General features: G+C 51.5%; 1 protein-coding gene across 1 annotated transcript in view; it reads right to left on the bottom strand.

Moving 5' to 3' along the window:
- Positions 1-5129: 5129 nt before the first annotated feature.
- The window catches only part of Ass1 (argininosuccinate synthase 1), a 43552-nt gene continuing 27689 nt past the window's right edge, over positions 5130-20992 (bottom strand). The window contains exons 13-16 of the mRNA XM_090330818.1: positions 13613-13744; positions 9693-9849; positions 6213-6278; positions 5130-5353 (exon numbers count right to left, since the gene is read on the bottom strand). Coding sequence (XP_090186944.1) covers positions 5308-5353; positions 6213-6278; positions 9693-9849; positions 13613-13744 — 401 coding nt within the window. The 3' untranslated portion in view covers positions 5130-5307. The remainder of the gene's footprint in view (positions 5354-6212; positions 6279-9692; positions 9850-13612; positions 13745-20992) is intronic.

Genomic DNA, 20992 nt, shown 5'->3' with positions numbered 1-20992 from the left:
CACTATGTATCTCAGTGGAAGAGCAGACAGGCACAGCTTCCTTCATTCATTTACTCCCTCAATCATGGAGTTTCACAGCCCACACGCCACCAGATAAGCAAGAGGCCCCAATACTAGGCTTTATCCTGTTTTCTTTCTCTTTTTGTTGTTACTGGAATTTAAACTCAGGACTTCACACTTTCTGGGCATGTGCTCTTCTACTGAGCTATGTCTTTAGACCTATTTTTATTTTTGCACTGGTAATCTCTCTCTGTCTCTGTCTCTGTCTCTGTCTCTGTCTCTGTCTCTGTCTCTGTCTCTGTCTCTCTCTCTCTCTCTCTCTCTCTCTCTCTGTCTCTCGCCAGTTTAGGGCCCACGTGCTGTCCCTGAGCTTCTTTTTTACTCAAGGCTGTCACTTTGCCATTTAAGACACAGCTTCACTTCTGATTTTTTTCTGATTAATTGCAGATAAAGAATCTCATTTGGGCTGGGAATGTGGCTTAGTGGTAGAATGTTACTTAGCGTGCATGAAACCCTGGGTTCAATTCCTCAGTATCACATACACAGAAAAAGCTGGAAGTGGCACTGTGGCTCAAGTGGTACAGTGCTAGCCTTGAGCCAAAAAGAAGCTCAGGGACAGTGCCCAGGCTCTGAGTTCAAACCCCAGGACTGGCAAAAAAAAAAAAAAAAAAAAAAAAAAAAAAAAAAAAAAAAAAAGGCTAGTGATACAGCTTATTTGTAGAGTAAAGCACTAGCATGTTCAGGAGCTTGGATACAAAACCCAGCGTGGCAAAACCCACCACCACCATCACCACCATCATCATTAGCCAACAAAATAATAATTTAGAATGTAGAGTAATTCTAATTAGAATAATTCTAATAATGTAAAATGTGGAAAAACTTTATTAAATGGGGAAAGATTAATTAGGGAATATCGGTAGATTGGAATATTACATAGTTGTTGAAAGTGTTCGAGCTTTTAATGGTGTAGAAAAGTGTTTACAAAACAATGTTAAGTTTTTAAAACCAGGATACAAAGTATTCACAATCAAGCATACATCTGTATACTATAAGACATAAAATAATGGGGCTGGGAATGTGGCCTAGTGGTAGAGTGCTCGCCTGCCATTCATGAAACCCTGGGTTCCATTCCTCAGTACCACATACATAGAAAAAGCTGGAAGTGGTGCTATGGCTCAAAGGGGTAGAGCTCTAGCCTGAGAGGGTAGTGCCCAGACCCTGAGCTCAAACCCCAGGACTGGCAAACAAACAAACAAACAGAATTCCATAAAATCTTGGTGCTGGACATGTGGTAATGTATGTATTTAGCAAGTAACAGTCCTGGGTTCAATCCCAGTGAGAGTAAATTAGGACCAAGACCTCTGAGCTAGTGTTTTGGCCTAGCAGGTACAAATCAGATGCAAAAGAGACATTGTTTCAGAATATCCTGTCTCTCTCCCAGCCTTTTCCAGGCTCAATAACCTTCCTGTGACCTTGACATTGAGAAGAGGGTTTGCAGAGGGACCTGATTAGGAATTAACAGCTCATCAGAATGTTGTTGAATCAGACCAATAAACACCTGATTATAATAGGGGTGACCCATCAGAGCACAGCCTAGAGTCTCAGACGACTGTGACATAGCCAGGCAGACACGGAGAGCCACCTGGGGACGAGAGGATAGACTGGGGCAAGAACTGGAGGAAATTACAGCGTAGCATAGTGCTGGCAGTGGAGCTGCAACACTGGCAAGTAATGCCTGCTGCAGAACCAGCAGGGTGTAAGTGAGAGTGGAAAACTATGTATCCCCAGCAACAAACAAACCACCAACCCAAACAATGTATATTAACTCTCCAAGGATAAGCATGGAAAAAAAGCTTTTGTGTGTGTGTGGGGGGGGGGCGGTCATGGGGCTTGAACACAGCCTGGGCGCTGTCTCTGAGCCAAGCCCCACTTCCCGTTTTCTAGAAGTTAATTGGAGATAAGCGTCTCAGGTGCCTGGGCTGGCTTTGAACCTTGATCCTCAGATCTCAGCCTCCTGAGTAGCTAGGATTACAGGCGTGAGCCACTGCGCCTGGCTGAAGAAAGCATTTTAATATGAGGGGCCAGGAGTTTAGCCTAGTGGTAGAGTGCTCGCTTAGCATGCATGAAGCTCTGGGCTTAATTCCTCGGTACCACATACATGGAAAAAGCCAGAACTGGTGCTGTGGCTCAAGTGGTAGGGCTCTAGCCTTGAGAAAGCCCAAGGACAGTGCTTAGGCCCTGAATTTAAGCTCTAGGACTTGGGGTGGGGGGAAGGAATATGAGAAGTGTAAGCAATGTTTAGAACTAGGTGGTTGAATGATGTTGTTTATGTAAAGTCTTCCTTCCTTCCTTCCTTTCTTCCTTCCTTTCTTCCTTCCTTTCTTCCTTCTGTCCTTCACACGAGATCTGGGGACCAGCCAGGCCTGACTCTGTTTAGCTGAGAGGCCTTGGATAATTCTTTTTCTCTGCACTATAGGACAGGTCCAAGTGCCTACCTCAAAGGATGGTTCTGAAGCTTCAGTGAAGCTTGCACTGTGTTGGTGGCTCTAATCCTACCTATTCAGGAGGCTGATATCAAGAGGTTTGAGGTTTGAGGCCAGCTGGGACAGAAAAGTCAGTGAGATTCCATCTCCAAAATAAGTCGCAAAAAGCTGGGATGGAGGCATAGATCAAGTGGGGGAGCGCCAAGAAAGCAAGTGCAAGGCCTAGCTCTGAAAAGATCAATGAAGCTGGGAATGTGACTTAGTGGTAATGTGCTCCCCTACTGAAGTCACACCCCAGGGCCTTTGTTCCCATTTTGCTTTTGCTAACCCTGCCTGGGCAGGCACCACCCACCCTGCCTAGCTGGAGAAAAACAAGTAGTAAAGCCACAACTTTCTGACAAAGGCCGTGAGTCGTGCTGATGAGATCAGGTGTCAAGTTCAAAGCCTGGCAAGGTCCAGGCAGTCAGTGGTCATCTGTCCAGGAAGGCTGGTTTTGGTTACAAGCAGAAACTCCCTCGCCAAGCTGACTCCCCACAAGGGGAAATGCTCCTTTCAGGCGGGCAAGGCTAGTGGCTCACGCCTGTCACCCTAGCCACTCAAGGATGCAATCTGAGCATCACAGCTCAAAGCCAGTCCAGGCAGGAAAGACTGTGAGACTATTTTTTTTTTTTTTTTGGTGGGTTATGGGGCTTGAACTCTGGGCCTGAACGCTGTCCCTGAGCTCTTCAGCCCTACCCCTGGAGCCACAGCCCCACTTCCCATAAGAGTCTGAAGGTCTTTTGTGTCTAGCCTAGCTTCAAACCGATATATTCAGATATCAGCTTCCTGAGCAGCTAGGATTGCAGGCCTGTGCCACTGTGCTCCGCTGACCGAGACTCTTAACACCAATAAAGTACTCACAAATTAAAACAGAATCGGCACTGTGGCTCAAGTGGTAGAACACTAGCCTTGACCACAAAGAGGCTCAAGGGCAGTGCTCAGGTCCTGAGTTCAAGCCCCAGCACTGGCACCAAAATAAATAAAAAACGAGCCAGGAGTTTGGCCTAGTGGTAGAGTGCTTGCCTAGCATGCACGAAGACCCGGGTTCAATTCCTCGGTACCACATACATAGAAAAGAGCCAGAAGTGGTGCTGGGGCTCAAGTGGCAGAGCTCTAGCCTTGAGAAAGTCCAAGGACAGTGCTCAGGCCCTGAGCTCAAGCCCAGGACTGGCCAAAAAAAAAAAAAAGAGAGAGGGAAGGAAAAGAAAAGCTACTTTCACGATGTATCAGGATAGGAAAGTGGACTCTAAATCCAGTCCTCCCCACCATCCCCCCCCCTTCCTCCTCCTCCATCACCCCAGGGTACCTAAAGTAACTTATGCTCTCTTTAGGTTAGGCACCCAATCAGCTATGACCAAAGGGGTCACAGTACAGACATGGCTGCCTTAAGCCCTGATTTATGGACTGATAGGAAATAAGGCCATGACCCGGAGAGTTCCACAAAATTCTGCCTTATGTTCTTTTCTCAGCCCAGGTCCCTTTTACTGGAAATGCTTCATCTTTTATTATTTTAGTCGGTCATGGGGCTTGAACTTTGGGCCTAGGTGCTGTCCTTGAGCTCTTCAGCTCAAAACCACTGCCCTACCCCTTGAGCCAAGCGCCACTTCCTGTTTCCTGGTGGTTTAGTGCCTGGGCTGGCTTTGAACCACAATCCTCAGATCTCAGCCTCCTGAGTAGCTAGGACTATAGGAGTGAGCAACCTGTGCCTGGCTTTATCATTTTTTTTTGGCCAGTCCTGTCCTTGAGCTCAGGGCCTGAGCACTGTCCTTGGATTTTCTCAAGGCTAGAGCTCTACCACTTGAGCCTCAGCACCACTTCCGGCTTTTTTCTATGTATGTGGTACCGAGGAATCCAACCCGGGTCTTCATGCATGCTAGGCAAGCACTTTAACCACTAGGCCAAACTCCCGGCCCCTTTATCATTTTTTTAATGGGACTAGAACTCAGGGCCTGGGCATTTCTTGGCATTTTCACTCTACCACTTGAATCGCAGCTCCACTTCTAGTTTTTCTGGTGGTTCATTGAAGATGAGTCTCATGGACCTTCCTACCTGGGACTGCTTTGAGCTTTCTCAGATTTCAGCTTCTTTAGTTGCAAGGATTACAGGTGTGAGTCAGATGCCCTCCATAATTTAGGCTGCTCAAAGCAGCCAGTTAGTTGCTCAGCTGTGACTCAGTGTGATGTGATTGGCATGGCTGCCATTTCCAGAGGGTCCCCTGTGGACCTGGAGGGTGGGGGAGGAGGTGACTCTAAAGATTATGGGTCCTACATGCTCCCAAGCTCTCTGGCTTCCTGGGCACATGCCTGCCACAGAGCTACTATGGGTGATAGAATTCCAGGAGTCCAGAATTGGCTGTCAGATAAGCAGGTTCCCTGGCAAAGGGTGGCCTTCACAGCTCCTAGGAAACCATGGAGGCTGGGCCAAGAAAAGCATGGTCTCTCTCTCTCTCTCTCTCTCTCTCTCTCTCTCTCTCTCTCTCTCTCTCTCTCTCTCTCTCTCTCTCTCTCACACACACACACACACACACACGCACACACACACACACACCTCTGCAGCAATAAAGAAACAAAAGACTAATGTATCTTTTTTTAATTGTCTTTTTCCCCCCCAACAGCTCCCCCAAGGCAGCTGCCCCCACCTTTCCCATGGATGACCCCTTTTGCAAGCTGCAGGAACAAATGCCAGGCGAGAGGAACAAGTCACAATGACGAATTATCACAACAATTAGCCCCTGTGCTAGGAAGAGGTGAGGGAGAAGAGACTCCAGTTCTTCATTGTCGGGGGTCTATTTGGTGGTGACCTTGCTCTGGAGACGATGATATTCCTTTAGCCTGTAAATCATGGGGGGGAAAACAAAGGAAAATGTAAATTCACAATAACAACATGTGTACAGTTCAATTAATTCAGGCAAGGCCCTGTGTGGCTCCGTGAGGAAGGCAGCTGTTGGTTAAGATGTGTGGGAAGTTGTCTTTTTCTTCTAACCCTTCTCCCATCCCAGCCCCTCCAATCAGGGCTATGTAATTAATTTATCTGTGGGGGAAAACATTGTCATTGTCGGAGACAAAGCGTGTAGCGGGCGCTGGGAGATGTGTGGAGGCCATTATGAGCCATTGAAAAGGGTTTTTACAATACAAGTGGAGGGTGCAGGAGGCAGGGAGGTGGAGGTGGCTGCCCACAGGGAAGAGGCCCAAGGGGTCCCCCTGACATGCCTTGCCTCCTGGCCTGCCACAGACCTGCACCCAAGGCAAGTTGCTGGGGCAGATATTCTCTACCTGACTAAGCCCTCAAAACCAGATAGACTGGTCTCTACCAACTTCTCAGCTGTGCAAGCCAGGGAGGCCACCGGACCACTCTGGGCCTGTTTCCAGGGACTCCCAGATCTGTGTAACTAACAAGCACGGGAGAGGACCTAGCAGGGTGCCAGAGGGAGGTTTGATGGGTAGTGGCATGAGAACGTGTGCCAGCATCGGGGTCACATGTTCCATTTCCGTAAACTCTCCTGGCACCTTCTCATCCTCACTTGCGTCTCAGAACTGCTGAAGGAATCTTTGAGTCTCCTGCAGAGACTGGGTTTGAACTCAGGTCTGAGTGCTCATCACCCTGTGTCTTGAAGATGCCCGTGGCTCAGCAGTGGTCGGGACGTGAGAGCTTCTGCCCAGGGATGTGGGGGGAAGGCCCGGGGCGCCTCACCTCAGGGAGTTGATGTTGATGAAGCCGGTGGCGTCGATGGGCTCATAATCGCCTTGCACGTTCATGCTGTAGGGAGAGAGCAGACCTGTGAGTGGGGTCATGGCTTGGCCAGCACTGACCCCACCGAGTCCTCCCTACAAGCCACGGCCTACCACCTACGTGGAAGGGAGGAAGGGAGGGGTGGTCCAGTGGCCTGAGCAGGTCAGCCCGTGACCAACAGCAAGGCGGCACCTATTTCCTCATCTGTCCAACCCAGGCAGCTCTGTGCAGTCTTTCTCCACCTGTCCATATGTGTGCCCAGATCCAGCCTCGGGACTGAAGCAGCCTCAAGGATTCTCCTATGGAAGTCTCAGGCCTGCCCCTCCTCAATGACAAGGAGGCAGCCTGGCCCTGGCAGAGGCCTGGGATCCCAGCTACGCGGAGGCTGAGGTATGCAGGGCAAGGTCTGAAGCCAGCTCAGCAGAAAAGTCTGTGAGACTCTTATTTCCAATTAGCCTGCAAAAACCAGGCATGGTGCTGTGGCTCAAGTGGTAAAGTGCTAGACTTGAATGAAATAGCTAAGGAAGACAATGGCCAGACCCTGAGTTCAAGTCCCAACACTGGCACCAAAAATGAAAATAACTAGAGAAAGAAAGAAGGGAGGGAGAGAGGGAGAGAGGGAGGGAGGGAGGGAGGAAGGAGGCCTTCTTCGGCGAGCTGCGGGGCATGAGAGATGGAGCACTGTGTGCCATGCTGCATACTCTGGGTAGACTGTGGAGTCTGTGTTTGGCTGCCTGACTAGTGCCATGTCCAGCTCTTCCCGCACCCATTACACCCTGGCCTGACCTCCATCAGAACCAGAAGCTGGCACTGCCTCCTTCACAAGTCAAAACAAATGCCCTATCAGTTGCCTGTGGCTCTTGCCTGTAATCTCAGCTACGCACGAAAGGTCAGCCCGAGGAAAGGTCTGTAAAACTGTTGTCTTCAACGAACCAGCAAAAAGCCAAAAGTGGAGCTGTGGCTCAAGTGGTAGATCACCATCCTTGAGTAAAAAAAGCTAAGGGGCAGCCCTCACCCAGGCCTTGAGTTCAAGCCTCAGTACTGGCACACACACACCCAAACAAAAATCATCACTCCATTCTAAGAGGCTAGGGGACCCCTCTTAGACCCAAGAGGGGTCTTTTTAAAGTCATGGTTTGGGGCTGGGTGTGTGTGCTCGTGTGTGGAGATGCAGGGTGGGGGGACGGGGGGAGATGGAAAAGGAGTTTACAATGATTTTTTTTTCCACCTCCCCTGACGGTCTAGCGAAAACCTCTGTGCTTTTATTTTTGTTCATTGGAGTGGCTCTGACCTGCTCTATAATTACGTTACTTTCTACCCACTGTGCCGCGGCATTTCCAGTCCCACTACCTCTCGCGGCTTCCTCGCTGGTCCCTGTGAGGCTGTCAGTCAAGGGCTTTCAAGTCAGCGATGTAGAAATCAAAAAGAAAAGGGAAATGGTTGGGGACACAGTGAGCATAAATGCTTCTGCTTTTTTTCTCTCTCTTTTTTTTTTCTCCCCTTTCCCTTTTTACTTTATTCATTTAATCTCCCCAAGTGAGACCTTGAGACTTAATGAAGGGTTGGACAGATTATTAGAGGCTGTTGATTTTGAGGGGGAGGAAAGAAAGTGCAAGAGAGAGAAAGAGAGAAGATAATTTGACATTTACCCCGACTGATCTAAACTGATTCGGTTATATTTATGGCTTATAAAGTGTTTAGAAAGATTGAAGTCAGGGAGGAGGGGGGGTGGGGGGGCTGAGAAACTCAACATAGCAAAGAGAAGGAAAAAGGGGAAAAATAATGTTGACTGCCAAACAAAACTCGTCTTTCAATTGCCACAGGCCTCCGGGAGGGGAGAGCCGGCCTCAGGCTCAGCGGGCTGGGGCTGGGGTCCCATGAGCAGGGGCCGTGCCCCAGGGGAGATGCCTGGCTTCCTGGGGTACGGACGGCCAGTGTGTGTGGTCCTTCCACAAGGAAGGCTTGTCCCTGGTACCTGGCTTGTGTCACTTGATCCCTAGGGTGGAAGTTCAGCCTATGAACCCCCCCACCCACAATGTCTCCAAACCAGGCTTCTCCCCACGCTGGGCCCACATGCCTAATGGTCACGTGGTTCTTCCAGGCCATTCCTGAGAAAAGCCATGCTCAAGTTAGCCAAACCCAAATGTATGGTGGTCCCCCAAAAAGATCCTCTTAGGGCTGGGTGCAGGCTCTGGGGCCAAGGGGATCACTGGGAGTACCAGGAGCCCTGGGTTTGAGCCCCAGCATTGTGGCCATCTGTAGAAAAGGACTGGGGCTCCCCCCTGGAACCCAGTTGTTCACCGACCCCACAAAGACTCCAGAGTGATCTGGCTGCTCACGGACCCTCCAGGGCCTCCTCAACCAAGTGCTTTCTTCCGTGTAACCCCAGAGCTCTGCCTCTTCCATCTGAGTCACCCTGGTCCAGCGCAAGCCCCCCACGCCCCACCACTTCACGTGGGTGCCGTGTCCATACCTGACCCGTTCTCTCAGAGCAGACAGGAGGGCCATCCAGAGGCTGGTCTGACGTACCCTCCCTTCAGATCCAGCCCCAAAGCTTCTCTGGGTCCTGTTGTCCAGAGAGTGTCTGGACTCTTCTGGACTTTTTGCAGGACCCTCTCCCCTCCAGGTGCTCAACCCCTGCCACGGTTTACATAGCAAGGGAGTAGCTCCAAGTGCCCCCCAAACTCCCAAGTACTGTATGCAGCAGAGTACCCCATCCTTTCTCATAGCCCACTGCTACCCCTCCCCCTGCCCCGGCTTTGTAGGACTTGAACTCTGGGCCTGGGCGCTGTCCTTGGGCATGTCAGCTCAAGGCTACTGCCCTATCCCTTGAGCCACAATCCCATTTCTGGTTTTCTAGTGGTTAATTGAGATGAGTCTCCTGTTCTTTAGTGCCCGGGCAAGCTTTGAACTGCAATCCTCAGATTTCAGCCTTCTAAGTAGCTAAGGTTACTGGTGTGAGGGACCTCACCCATTTTTTTTTTTTTTTTAAATTGGTGCCAGTCCCGTGGCTTGAACTCAGAGAGGGCCTGGGCACTGTTCCTTAGTGGTTTCACTCAAGGCTGCAGCTCTCCTTCCAACATTTTAGAGATTAATTTATTAGTGTTATTCCTATGATTTTGTTGTTCATGGAGCTTGAACTCAGGTCCTGGGCACTGTCCTTGAGATTTTTGCTCAGGGCTAGTGCTCTACCCCTTTGAGTCACAGCTTCACTTCTGGTTTTCTGGTGGTTAACTAAGTCTGTCTAGGCTAGATTTGAACCTCAGTCCTCAACTCTCAAGCTCCTGATTATTGGCACCTGTGTGCTTTTCTCTGCCCATCTTCTGATGACCCCTTTCTGTCATCAGGATTCATGAGGAAGGAGCTGCATATTTCCACCAGAGGGGACCATGGAGAAGCAGCTGCAGGACCTGCTGGAGCCAGATCGGGGTGGGGCCCTACCTGACCAGCTCCTCATTGTAGAGAGACAGCGGGGACTCTCGGCCCAGGATGTACACCTGGCCCTTGAAGACAGACACCTGCACCTTCCCCTCCACACGCTCCTGGGACTTGGCGATGCAGTGGCGTACAAATTCACACTCAGGACTGTGCCAGAAACCTGTGGGGAGGAAGTGAGAGGTCACGAGGGGAGACCTGCTGTCTCCCAGCACATAGGAAGCTGGGGGCATGGATGGGCAGCCCGGGGCTCAGCTCATCGTAGCCGAAAGCTCTGGCACCGGGCGTACCTGCAACTAGCAAAGGTAGGATGGCCTGTTACTGTCAGGAGGGGGAGGCAGCCCCTTCTGCTGAGCAGGAATGATCAAGAAGCACTGGATGACCAAGGGCGCATGGACTGGCATTCTGGTAGGTCCTGGCAAATCACTGACCTGGTATATGAATACTAATATTTCAAGTGGACATAAGATATCTTATGTACACAAGCTGAGCTCGTGGACCTTCCCCTCCTCCACAGACCAAGAGGAAAGCTTAGGTTCTGTCCTGGGGAAGGACAGCCCTTCAGGCTGGGAGAGGTGGCTGCCCAGTCCAGCCTGCCTGGGGACTGCCTCAGGCCTCCTGCCCAGTCACAGGTGGCCTGGCCAGGCTGGGGGAGGGCCAGGGCAGGCATAGGGTTTCTGTGAAAGGGAGCTGGGAAGGTAAGTCCACCTGGGCAGCTGCGGGCCAGATGGTGCCTGATCCCGGGTCCTGATAAAGGGCTGTGGCCATTGTTGGCGGCCCAGGCTGTGTGTGTGTGTGTGTGTGTGTGTGTGTGTGTGTGTGTGTGTGCACTCACGTGCAGACCTGCTGAAACTGCCCGTGGGAAAGGGACAGGCCAGGCTTGCTCTGGGATGGGTCCTGTGGCTTGAAGGGGTGGGGGAGAGCCAAACAGAGAGAGAGGAGTTTGGTCCAGTTCACATGACAACCCCATCGTGACAGGGGAGATCACCCCCGGGCCTCAGTTTCCCATTTCCATGTTGAGCTGCCTGTATTGACAGAACGCACACAAAGCTTTTCGTTTTCAATCTGGACAGCATGACCACAGCTAGTCCGCACTGTACTCTGGGATAGGCCCAGAGAAGGAATAAATCTGTGTAAGGTCACACAGCAAGACCACTGTTGAATACCTGCTAGAGACACAGCCCTGCACCCTGTCGGGGGACAGTGATGTTTCTCAGTGTCCTCCCTCCCTCAGTGTCCTGGGCTTGGTTGACTGTCCTTAGGATAATTACCCCATTTAAGTTCTTAGGCTGGAAGTGCTGGAGGTGGAGAAGGTAGAGGTCGCTGAGGTCACAGCCTGTCTTTATCTCCCCATCTCCTACTTCACCCCACAGGGGTCCTGGGCTCAGGTTTCCAGCCTAGGAGGGGGACTTGAGCCTGGCCCAAGCTACTGAGGGAACACCTCCCCCCCCCAGCAGCTAGGCCTGGGCAGGTCCTCTTCCACCCCCCACTCCCGGGGTTAGTTGACCTTTTCTAATTGCAGGTTGTATGTGATGCCTATGCCACTGCTGAAGAAATTGAAAGGGAGAAAAGGGGAGCTGTGTCTCCTTAAATGAGATGCCTCGCAGAGGGTCCTGCCCGGTTGAGCCTGCACACTGCTCACAAGGAGGGGGGCTAATGGAACACACCAGGCTAAAAGTCTAGGAATGGGGGAGAAGAGGAGAGGTGGGAGGCAGCTAGGAGTGAGGAGGGGGCAGGTGAGAGGGCTGCCCCAAGCTTCCGTCTACCAAGTCACTCTGAGCTGGAGGGGGGGGGGGTTCAGAGGAAGTCAAGAGCCATGGTAGAATGGCAGGTTTTCTACACGGGCCACTACACGGGGCAGGAAAGGGGCTCGGGCACGTTGTTGGCTTAGTACCACTCAATCTAGTTTTTCTAAAAGGTGAAATAAAGCTGAGAAAGGGAATAAACTCGATCACGATCATGAACCCAGCCAGAGGCAAGGCCCTGCTCCTGTCTGCACTCAGGGAGCACAGCGGGGCCCCCACACGGCATGTTCACACACTGAAAGCCCTTTAGTTTTTCTAGTGCTGGCCTTGAACTCAGGACCTCATGCTCTCATTTAGCTTCTTTTGCATATGGCTAGGACCCTACCACTTGAGCCACAGCTCCACGGCCTGCACTTTACTGGTTTATTGGAGATAAGACGTTCAGGGAGGCTTTGATCATAATCCTCCTGAGTGGCGGGATTACAGGCGGGATGGCTAGTGGCAACCCTACTCTTCACATGAGAAGCCCAAGGCCCAGGGGTGGAACATGCCCCAGGTACCCCTGGTCTGCAGCATGCATACGTCTCTCTGTCCAGGTCACCTCAAGTGGCCTGTGGGCAGCTGGAGCTGGCCTTGATGTCTGAGGGGCTTGAGTATCACAGGACCAGGCAAAGTGAATACTAACAATGGCTGCCTGGGGTCAGAGCAGCTCCCCTCTGCACACCCCTCCACTCTGCGCTGCGGTTTAATCACTTAATCACTCTGTCTCATTTTGGGATTTCCAGGGCTTGGTACTGGCTGGCAGAGGAGTGATTCAACCCAGGCAGTGTGGTGCAGAGGCGCCGTCCCTGCCATACCGTGCCCAGGACCCAGGGCTCCCCATCCCTGCCAAGGCGCCTCCGGACAAACCCCTGGCCCTGCCAGGATCTGCTGGAGTGATCAAGACGTTGGCCTCTGAAACTGGCCTCTCTTAGGCTCAAAGCCATTGTAGCTTATCAGCCTTGAAACACTGGATGATTATCTTTGCCTGCCTGGGCCTCAGTTTCCCTTCCTCTCTGTGTAGCTACGCTTACATAGCTATTAGGTGCCCTGCCTAGGGTCAGACTGGCAGCAAGAGAACAATGGGAGTCACGACCATTGCAGCCATGAGGTGAAGCCATGGGCTCACCCCACTATGCCTTAATGACGCTTCCACTTTGTAACCAAAATCTGCCTCTCAGCAGTGAGGCGCCACCTCCAGAGCCCTCAGGAAACAGTGGTATTTAAGCACCTGTCTGTACCTGGCAGGGGAACGGGGCTCCTGCTTTAGTTTCAAAGCTGTGGGGACAATGGCAGCCAGTAGTCAGCCTGGGTGCATGGGGGCAGGGGTTGGGGGGCCTCCACCCCCTGTACCAGAGGTCAAAGCCAGCTTTAGGTAGCATCCTGGATCCCAACAGCTCAGGGGAGCTGACTCCCCTTACTGGGGATAGGCAAATGATAGAAAAGGGTCAGAAAAGATGGTCACTCTGTACCATCTTTCTAGACACAGCTCTGTCCCTGCAGCTGATGAGGGCCACAGTCTATGGAGGACATGAGTTTATGTGGCTACATTCCACTGGGAAAAATTTGTGGACACTAAAATTTGAATTTTATAGGATTTTCATGTGTCATGAGCTCTCCCCCTCCAACTATTTAAAAATAGAAAAATATTGTCAGCTCAAGGGTAGACTAGAAACAGCTGCCAGGCTGGATGTGGCGGTGGGGCCTGAGGCGTGGTATCCTCTGGTCGGTATTAAGTTGGGGCTGGCTTTGGAATCAGCACGCCTGAGCTCTCGCCAGCTTGGTGACAATGGGCAGATATGAACATCAGATTGCTTGCCTGTAAGGTGGGGCCACCCACACGGGGGTCTAATATCACCCACATCTGTTCCATTCGTGGTCACCTCCAGCTGTTGCATGGTCCAGTCCAGCCTCTCAGGCTGAAGGCTTGTGCAGGAGAGAGAGGAGTGTGGCCTGGCTCTGGCAGGCACAACACAGGAGTGTGTGAGGTCAGCATCTCCTGACTCCCCGGAACCACAGTCCATGAACTTGCTGGCCCAGCATCTTCTCCTCCACCCCTCTGCCTGGCGCTGGGAGGAGCCTGTGGCTGATGGGGGTCGGGGGAGGCCAGAGGCTAGAGGATGGGGTGTGTGTGCTACCCACCGGTGTAGACCAGCTCGGCAAATTTCAGGCCCAGGCTCTGCTTGATTTTACGCACTTCCCGATCCATGGTGAAGGCCTCGATGTCTAAGTGAGCGTGGTAAAGGATGGTCCCCGCTGGGGTCTCGTAGATACCTAGCCATTTTTCCAGGCAGGAGGAAAGAGAGAGAGAGGGGAGGAAAGAAAAAAAAAGGAGAAACGAATGAAACCCAAACTGTCAGCAAATGACAAAAAAAAAAAAATAATAATGACTCGTCTGACAGGAGACAAGCCGGTCGGACCCATTCACTCTCAGCTTGCTGTAAAATGCATCTGTCATTATGTTCATGCTGAGGCCGCGACAGTCCACTCTGCGGCTTGTGGAGAAAATGTCTAGATGCCCCCCTTTGAAGAGGCCCTCAGACGCGGGAAAATGACAGGGTTTCGGAGGAGAGCCCCCCCCTTCCCAAGGCATGCCCACCGGCCCGCGACTGAAAACCTGTAATTAAACCAACGGCGCCCGAGCCCAGGGCCCCAAATATCCCTTCCTGCCTTCCGCCAGAGAGCCAGGGGAGGGGAGCAGCTATGCACACGCGTGCACATGCACGCGCACATGTGACCACACGTGCAGCCGGTCTCTCCTGAGATTGCCAGGAAGCTGCAGTCCTGACCCCACTGCACAGATGGACAAGCTGAGCCCACGAGAAGAGGACGCCCCACCAGTCCCCAGCCGGTACTGTTGGTCAACTCAAAGGCCAGAAGGCCCCTTAATCCTGCTGTTTCTATAGAACTACTTATTTGCAGTGGAGAGGCCTGGGTGTGGCTGTGAAGACCTCAGCCGCACCACAGTAAATTTGAGGACACTTAAAGAACAAGAGGCTCACCAGGCCAGCAAGTGGGAGAGGTGTGGCTGCCATGCACATTAAAATATACCACCAAAAATCTCCTTCCCCTCCACCATATATTATACCATTTTATGCTTAAGAGGCAACTTTCCAGTTTTAAATAATTCCACACTAGTTGGTTAAAAAAAATACATCAAGAGCTGGGTGCCAATGGCTCACGCCTGTAATAATTGCTACTCAGGAGGCTGAGATATGGGGATCATGAAGCCAGCCTGTGCAGAAAAGTCCCCAACAGACTCTTATCCCCAATTGCCCACTCAAAAACTAGAAGTGGAACTATGGCTCAAAGTGACAGAGCACTAGCCTTAAGCAAAAGAGCTCAGGGACAGCGCCCAGGCCATGAGTTCGAGCCCCACAACCACCAAAAACATAACAAACAAAAGAGAAACCTCAGAAGATCTGCCTGCTGGTAGCTCACATCTGTCACCGTAGTTACTCAGGAGGCTGAGATTTAAGGGTGGAGGTTCAAAGTCCCAGTTAACAAAATTTGTGGCATTCTTATCTTCAAATAATCAGCAAATACAAAAAGCCAGAAAAGTGGAGCTGTGGCTCTAGTGGTAGAGTGCCAGCCTTGAATGAAAAAGCCATGTAAGTGTTTGAGGCTCTAAGTTCAAGCTCTAATCATGGCAACTAGCGCGTGTACACACGTACACACACACACACACACACACACACACACACACACACACACACACACACACACCTAGAGTCTGTATACCCAGCTTCACAGCAGCCCAAAGCAAACATAATCTGAGAGAGCCACACTGACAGAGCTATACATGCGACACAATATTATTCAGCCTTAAAAAAAGAAAGAACATAGAGAACAAGGGAAGGGATGCCACTGTCCAAAAAGAAATATACATTACATTACCTCTATAACAACAAGTTAAAAATCTTTTTTTTTTTTTTTGCCAGTCCTGTGGCTTGAGCTCAGGGCCTGAGCACTGTCCTTGGGCTTTCTCAAGGCTAGCACTCTACCACTTGAGCCACAGCACCACTTCTGGCTTTTTTTATGTATGTGGAATGCTGAGGAATCAAACCCTGGTCTTCGTGCATGCTAGGCAAGCACTCTTACCACTAGGCTAAACTCCCAGCCCTACCTTGAGTGGAGCTGTGGCTCAAGTGGTAGAGCACCAGGCTTGTGATAAAGCTCAGGGGCAATGGCCAGGCCCTGAGTTCAAGTACCCTGGAACTGGTGTACACATGCATGCACCCGCCCGCATCCACACACACATGCATACATGACTCACGACTCCATAGTCTGTTTAGAAGACAGATAAAGAGAAGGTGTGGAACTATACTAGCCCTGCCTTCAATATGACAATAAGGATTAGGCCCAAGGGAAGATTCCTTTTTCTTTTCCTTTCCCTTCCTTCTCTTTCTTTCTTTCTTTTTTTTCTTTTTTTGAGTATTAAACCTGGGTTCTGTCCCTTAGCCTTTGACTCAAGGCTGGTATCCCACCAAATAAGTCATAGCTCCACTTCCAGCTTTTTGCTAGTTAATTGGCATCTCATGGATTCTTACCCAGGCTTTGAACTATGATCCTCTCATCTTAGTTTCCTGAGTAGTTAAGACCAGGAGAGGGGAAGTTTTCCATTAACAAAGATAAAGCAATTTTGATAAGCCATTTTAAGCACCATGGCCACAAAAGCCTGTCTCTAGCCAGAAACTCAGTGCTTACTGGGTTAGATAGAAATGGGCCTTTGAGGGCTGTGAATTTGGCCTAGTGGTAGAATGCTTGCCTAGCATGCACGAAGACCTGGGTTCCATTCCTCAGTACCACGTACATAGAAAATATGCCAGAAATGGTACTGTGGCTTAAGTGGTAGAGCTCTAGCCTTGAGAAAACCTAAGGACAAAAGCTCAGGCCCTGGGCCCAAGCCCAGGACTGGCAAAAAAAAAAAAAAAAAAAGAAAAGAAAAAAAGAAATGGGCCTTTGAAGGATTCCTTTCTGGAAAATTCTAGAAAACTCCAAAGCTATTCTAACTTCTGAGACTTGCCTGGAAAGCTAGCATCTGGATACACAGCCTTGCATGTGAGACCTACAAGCTTCTCATCTTGGCGCTAGAAATCCAAGATGGACCCAGGGGTGGAGATAGAGCAAAGCCGTGCTAAAGGTTCCCACCTCCTGTGCATGCCACGTCCCCCAGGGACACAAGGCCAGCACCTCCAGGAGCAGAGGGCACCCGGCAACTAGGTCGAGCCAGCACTCAAACCAAAACCAGAGCTACAAATCCCAGCCACACAACTGATATATTTCCCTGCTCCTATCTTGGAAGGTGTTAAAAGTTAATGGCGATGGATCAAAAAGCTTGTTTTCAGGTTGTTGCTGGTGTGTATGTGCGTGCATGCATTCTAAAGGCCTTTCCTCTCTCCACAGGGCTGGGGGGTACAGATGATTTCTGTGTATTTCTTCTGGGGAAAAAAAAAATCAGTGACAGAAACCTGATGCTAAAAGACTATGGATTTGGGCTTTTGACAGTCGCACACAAACAACGGTGCAGGAGAGGAATGACAGGCAGCCTCGGCGCTACCCTGGAGGAGACAACAGGCATCTTCGAGTGACACGCGCAGCAGTGCCAAGGGTCTATTTTCATCTCCTCGTGTTTACAGGGAAGACAGGGGTGTCAGCAGCCCTCTGCAGAGCGGCTTCAATCACGCCCTAATTACCACCAAGAAGGTGTTGGGGGGGCCATGGGGAGGAGGACCAAGACATGGGGTGACGGGAGGGGGAAGAGAGGACCAAGGGCCAAGGCGGGGATCTCGCTGCAGCAGGGGCTCAAGTCCTTACCCTTCCCAAAGCAGCCAGGCCAGCCTGTGCGGGCAGCTAGGGCACCTGGATCAGAGGCTGTGCCATCCTGAGACTGAGGTTTATTTAGAAAGGTTTAGTGGGGGAAGTGGTTGGCTGGAGCCCAATGGTTCCCCTCTTGGGTACCAGGGCCATGGCCGGAGGCAGTTGCCATGGTGATGGGAGGCAAACTGGTCCTAGGAAACAGGGTACCATCTAAAGGTTGGGCCACTCCAGGCTTCCAGGCCCTGAGAACCCGTCACCATGGGTTGGTGGGTGGGGTATAGAATCTGCATCCTACATGGCTGGAGAGCAGAAGAGCAAGTGAGAAACTAGTGGAAGACAGGAAAGGGAAAGAACAGAGGGAGGAGGAGAAGGCAGAGCTAGAGGAAGGGCCTGGAGGGAAGTGCAGAAGTGGAGAGAGCAGAGGTGAGAGCAGTGAGGACAGGGCGAGAGGAGAGGAGAGGGAAGGTGAGCTGAAGGACAAGTCCAGCTCCTTCTCTCCCCGCTCCTCCCCACTGAGTCATTTACTTCACTTAATTAGCCCCCCTCCAGAGTTAAAAAGATAATGTGATAACGACTTGTCACAGTACAGCAAAAGCCTGCTGCCACCTGCACCCTGCCAGCCTTGCCCTTGACCCTGTAGCCCCTTCCCACGCATACACAGCTGCACACGGCCCAGCCCCGCACATCAGCCACCCAGCCCAGAGGCCCAAAGCGACCACTGCCCTCCCCCCAAGGAAAGCAGCGACGAGCCCTTAACGAATTTCAATTACAAGCTTTGTAAAATCAATACAAATGACACTTTCCCTTGCTCTCCAATGTAGGGACAAATGCAGCTAGCTCTGCCCTCCATATAATTGCTGATTAACAGCTTCTCCCATTACTGTACATTTCATAAACACCTCCTCCTCATGGGGAAGCCTCCAGCATTCTGATTTATTCTCTCCTACCTTCCTCTACAAAGAAAACCACCCTAAAATTAGCTAGCAAGCAAATAAGCAGGCGAGAGAACTTCCGGAGAGCAAGGATGACATCTCGCTCAGGCCCTGCCTTTGAAGGATGGCGGTTCAGAGAGGGAAGCCAGCCTGCCTGAGGGCACACAGCCACACAGCACCCAGAACACACACACACATGCACACACAGCCCCCCACCCAGAACACACACCCACACACCTGGAACCTACATGCATGCATACACACACACCCCCGAACACCCCCCCAGAACACGCACACACATACATGTGCACATACATATACCCCACCTAGGCAGAGCGGAGGTGGCCTGTTGAGGGTATTGTGAAGTCAAAGGAGGCTGGAGGCTGGGCCAGATCTCCTGGCCCTGTACTTCTTGGGTTTGGGGCTCCGTACAAGTTCTGGGATAAAGGCCACCAGCTTACCCATCTGGATATACAGCCATGGCCCAATCCCAAGACCATGAAGTCAAGGCTCAGGGAAAAGTGGCTGTCTAGACAGTGGTAGCGCTCAAGCAGGACTCAATGACAGGTGACACAAGATCCTGTCCTGGGTCCCAAGGGGGCCCTCCAGGCCCAACCAAGCATCAGCAAGCAGCCAGCCCCTCGAGCCCTTCCCCAGCCCCCAGGAACTCTCCTCCTCCTCCCTCCTCCTCCCAGTCACAGTCCAGGCCCTTCCATGGCCACCCCTGCAGCGGCCAGCCCAGACTGCACAGCCCAGGCCTTCACCCAGAGCGTCATCTTAGCTACTCAGCAGGCTGCAATCTGAGGACCACAGTTTGAAGCCAGTCTGGACAGGAAAAGTCTGTGAAACTCTTTATCTCGAATGAACCACTAAAAAGCCTGAAGTAGACCTATGGCTCAACCAGCCTTGAACAGCACAGACCCTGAGTTCAAGCCCCAGGATTGGTACACAGGCATGCATGTGCCCATGTGTGTACCCCCTCCCAATCAAAAAAGACCTCCTTCAGCTCAGTTTTGTGTCTTTTCCTGACACAGTGACCCCAGGCCAGTCATTTCCAAGTAAGGGAAGTGGACGTCACCAGAGAGAAGCATCCGATTGACTGGCATTGCCTGCCAAAGCACAAACTCAATGAGCAGCATCTGGAGCCAGTAGGCTAGCACTGCAGTTCATAATGTCTTGCACACAAGATGCTGGACACCTCTGGGCTATACTGGCCTTCTAGGAGGTCCAGGCTGCCTCTGTGTCACACAGCATCTCATGGAGACTGGTAACCATCGATGGGCGTGGATTCAACCTAGAACTGTTCTGTCTCCAGAGCAGAAGTCTGATGCCTCACCTCCAAACTATTCCTCATCCTGCCCCACCCCATGTCTCAGCCTTGGGGGGAGTTCTCCCCCCCTAAGAGATGCCATCTCCCCCCCACCTCAGAGCAAGGAGTCCCTGGGGACGCTCAAGGGCACATGGAGACAAAGAGACATTTAATCAGATAGTAAATAGGTCAGAGACAAAGGTAAGCCAGGTGAAAAGAAACAGCTAATTAGTGACATTGTTCTTTACAAGGCCTTCCCAAGAGTGTTTCAATTAGGTGGTTTCTCAGGAATAAGGGAGAGGAGAGGCGGGGACAAAGATCAGGGGAAGAGGCAAAGTGGCTTGCCTGTCCCTTGTCCCCATACCTTCCTAGACAATTCTAACAAAATGAGCCAACACCTACCCCAGACACTAGGGGGAAACTGAGGCCACAGATGACAAGGCCAGGGTCACCCAGCAAGGCAGTACAATGTCCTGAAGGACGTGGACCTGCACTGCTCTGTGCCCAAGCTTGATTCACTGTATCATCTTTTCAGATTAACACCACAAAGGGTCCCTGGCTACACCTTTAGCACCTAAAACATCCTGGGCTCGCTGGGCCCCGGTGGCTCACTCCTGTAATCACAGCTACCCACCAGAGGTTCAAAGCCAGCCCAGGCAGAAAACGTCCGGCAAAAAGCCAGAAGTGGCAGAGCATCAGCCTTGAAAGTATAAAGTTCAGGAACACCCTCAGAACCAGAGTTCAAACCCCAATGCTGGCACAAAGAAGATTTCAGTGCCCACTGGGCACCGGGCTGAGATCCAGAAGATTGTGCTTCAGAGCCACATAGGACAGAAAAGTCTGTAAGAGTCCATCTCACCAACAAACAGCAGGACTGGAAGTGTGGCCAAAGTGGCAGGGTGAGCAAGCTAAGCAAATGGGAAGCCAAACTCAGTGCTGGGGGAAGAAAGAATTAGATAGCCATAACTCTCCCTCTTACAAGTTCCCCCTCAAATAACATAGCTTTGTTTTGTCAACAGAGACCGGAGGGCCCCTGATAAGATGGGGGAAACTGAGAGCCCAAGGAGGGTGAGACCAATGAAATGGCAAATGACTGACAAATGAAGTCACTGGCCCCAATGACAGCGGCTGGCTCTTGAGGAACGATGCCCTCTGCCTCCAGGCCCAGTATCCTGGACACCATACTGAGCCCGGCCTCCTCTGGTCTTCAATGCTATGGCTGACACTGGCACGCACAGCTCACAGCGCCCCCCACTGGCAGGCTTCTGGCCTGTCTGCCGCCTATCTTGCACCAGTAGCTTTAATTGACCACAAAATCGGCCTGGCACGGTCCGCCCCCAAACCTGCCTAGCCTGTCCCTGACACAAGAGAGCCTGACCCCAGACCTCCCAGGACCCCTCCCACAGCTGCTCTTGTGAGACTCCCCTCCCCGGGGAGGGGTACCGCAGCTGTGTGGGGTAA

The sequence above is a fragment of the Megascapheus bottae genome, chromosome 3, assembly GCF_031878675.1.
Source record: "Megascapheus bottae isolate mThoBot1 chromosome 3, mThoBot2.hap1, whole genome shotgun sequence".
Taxonomy (NCBI): domain Eukaryota; kingdom Metazoa; phylum Chordata; class Mammalia; order Rodentia; family Geomyidae; genus Megascapheus; species Megascapheus bottae.
Note: the sequence above shows the minus strand (reverse complement) of the source record. Positions and strands in the feature narration are given on the sequence as shown.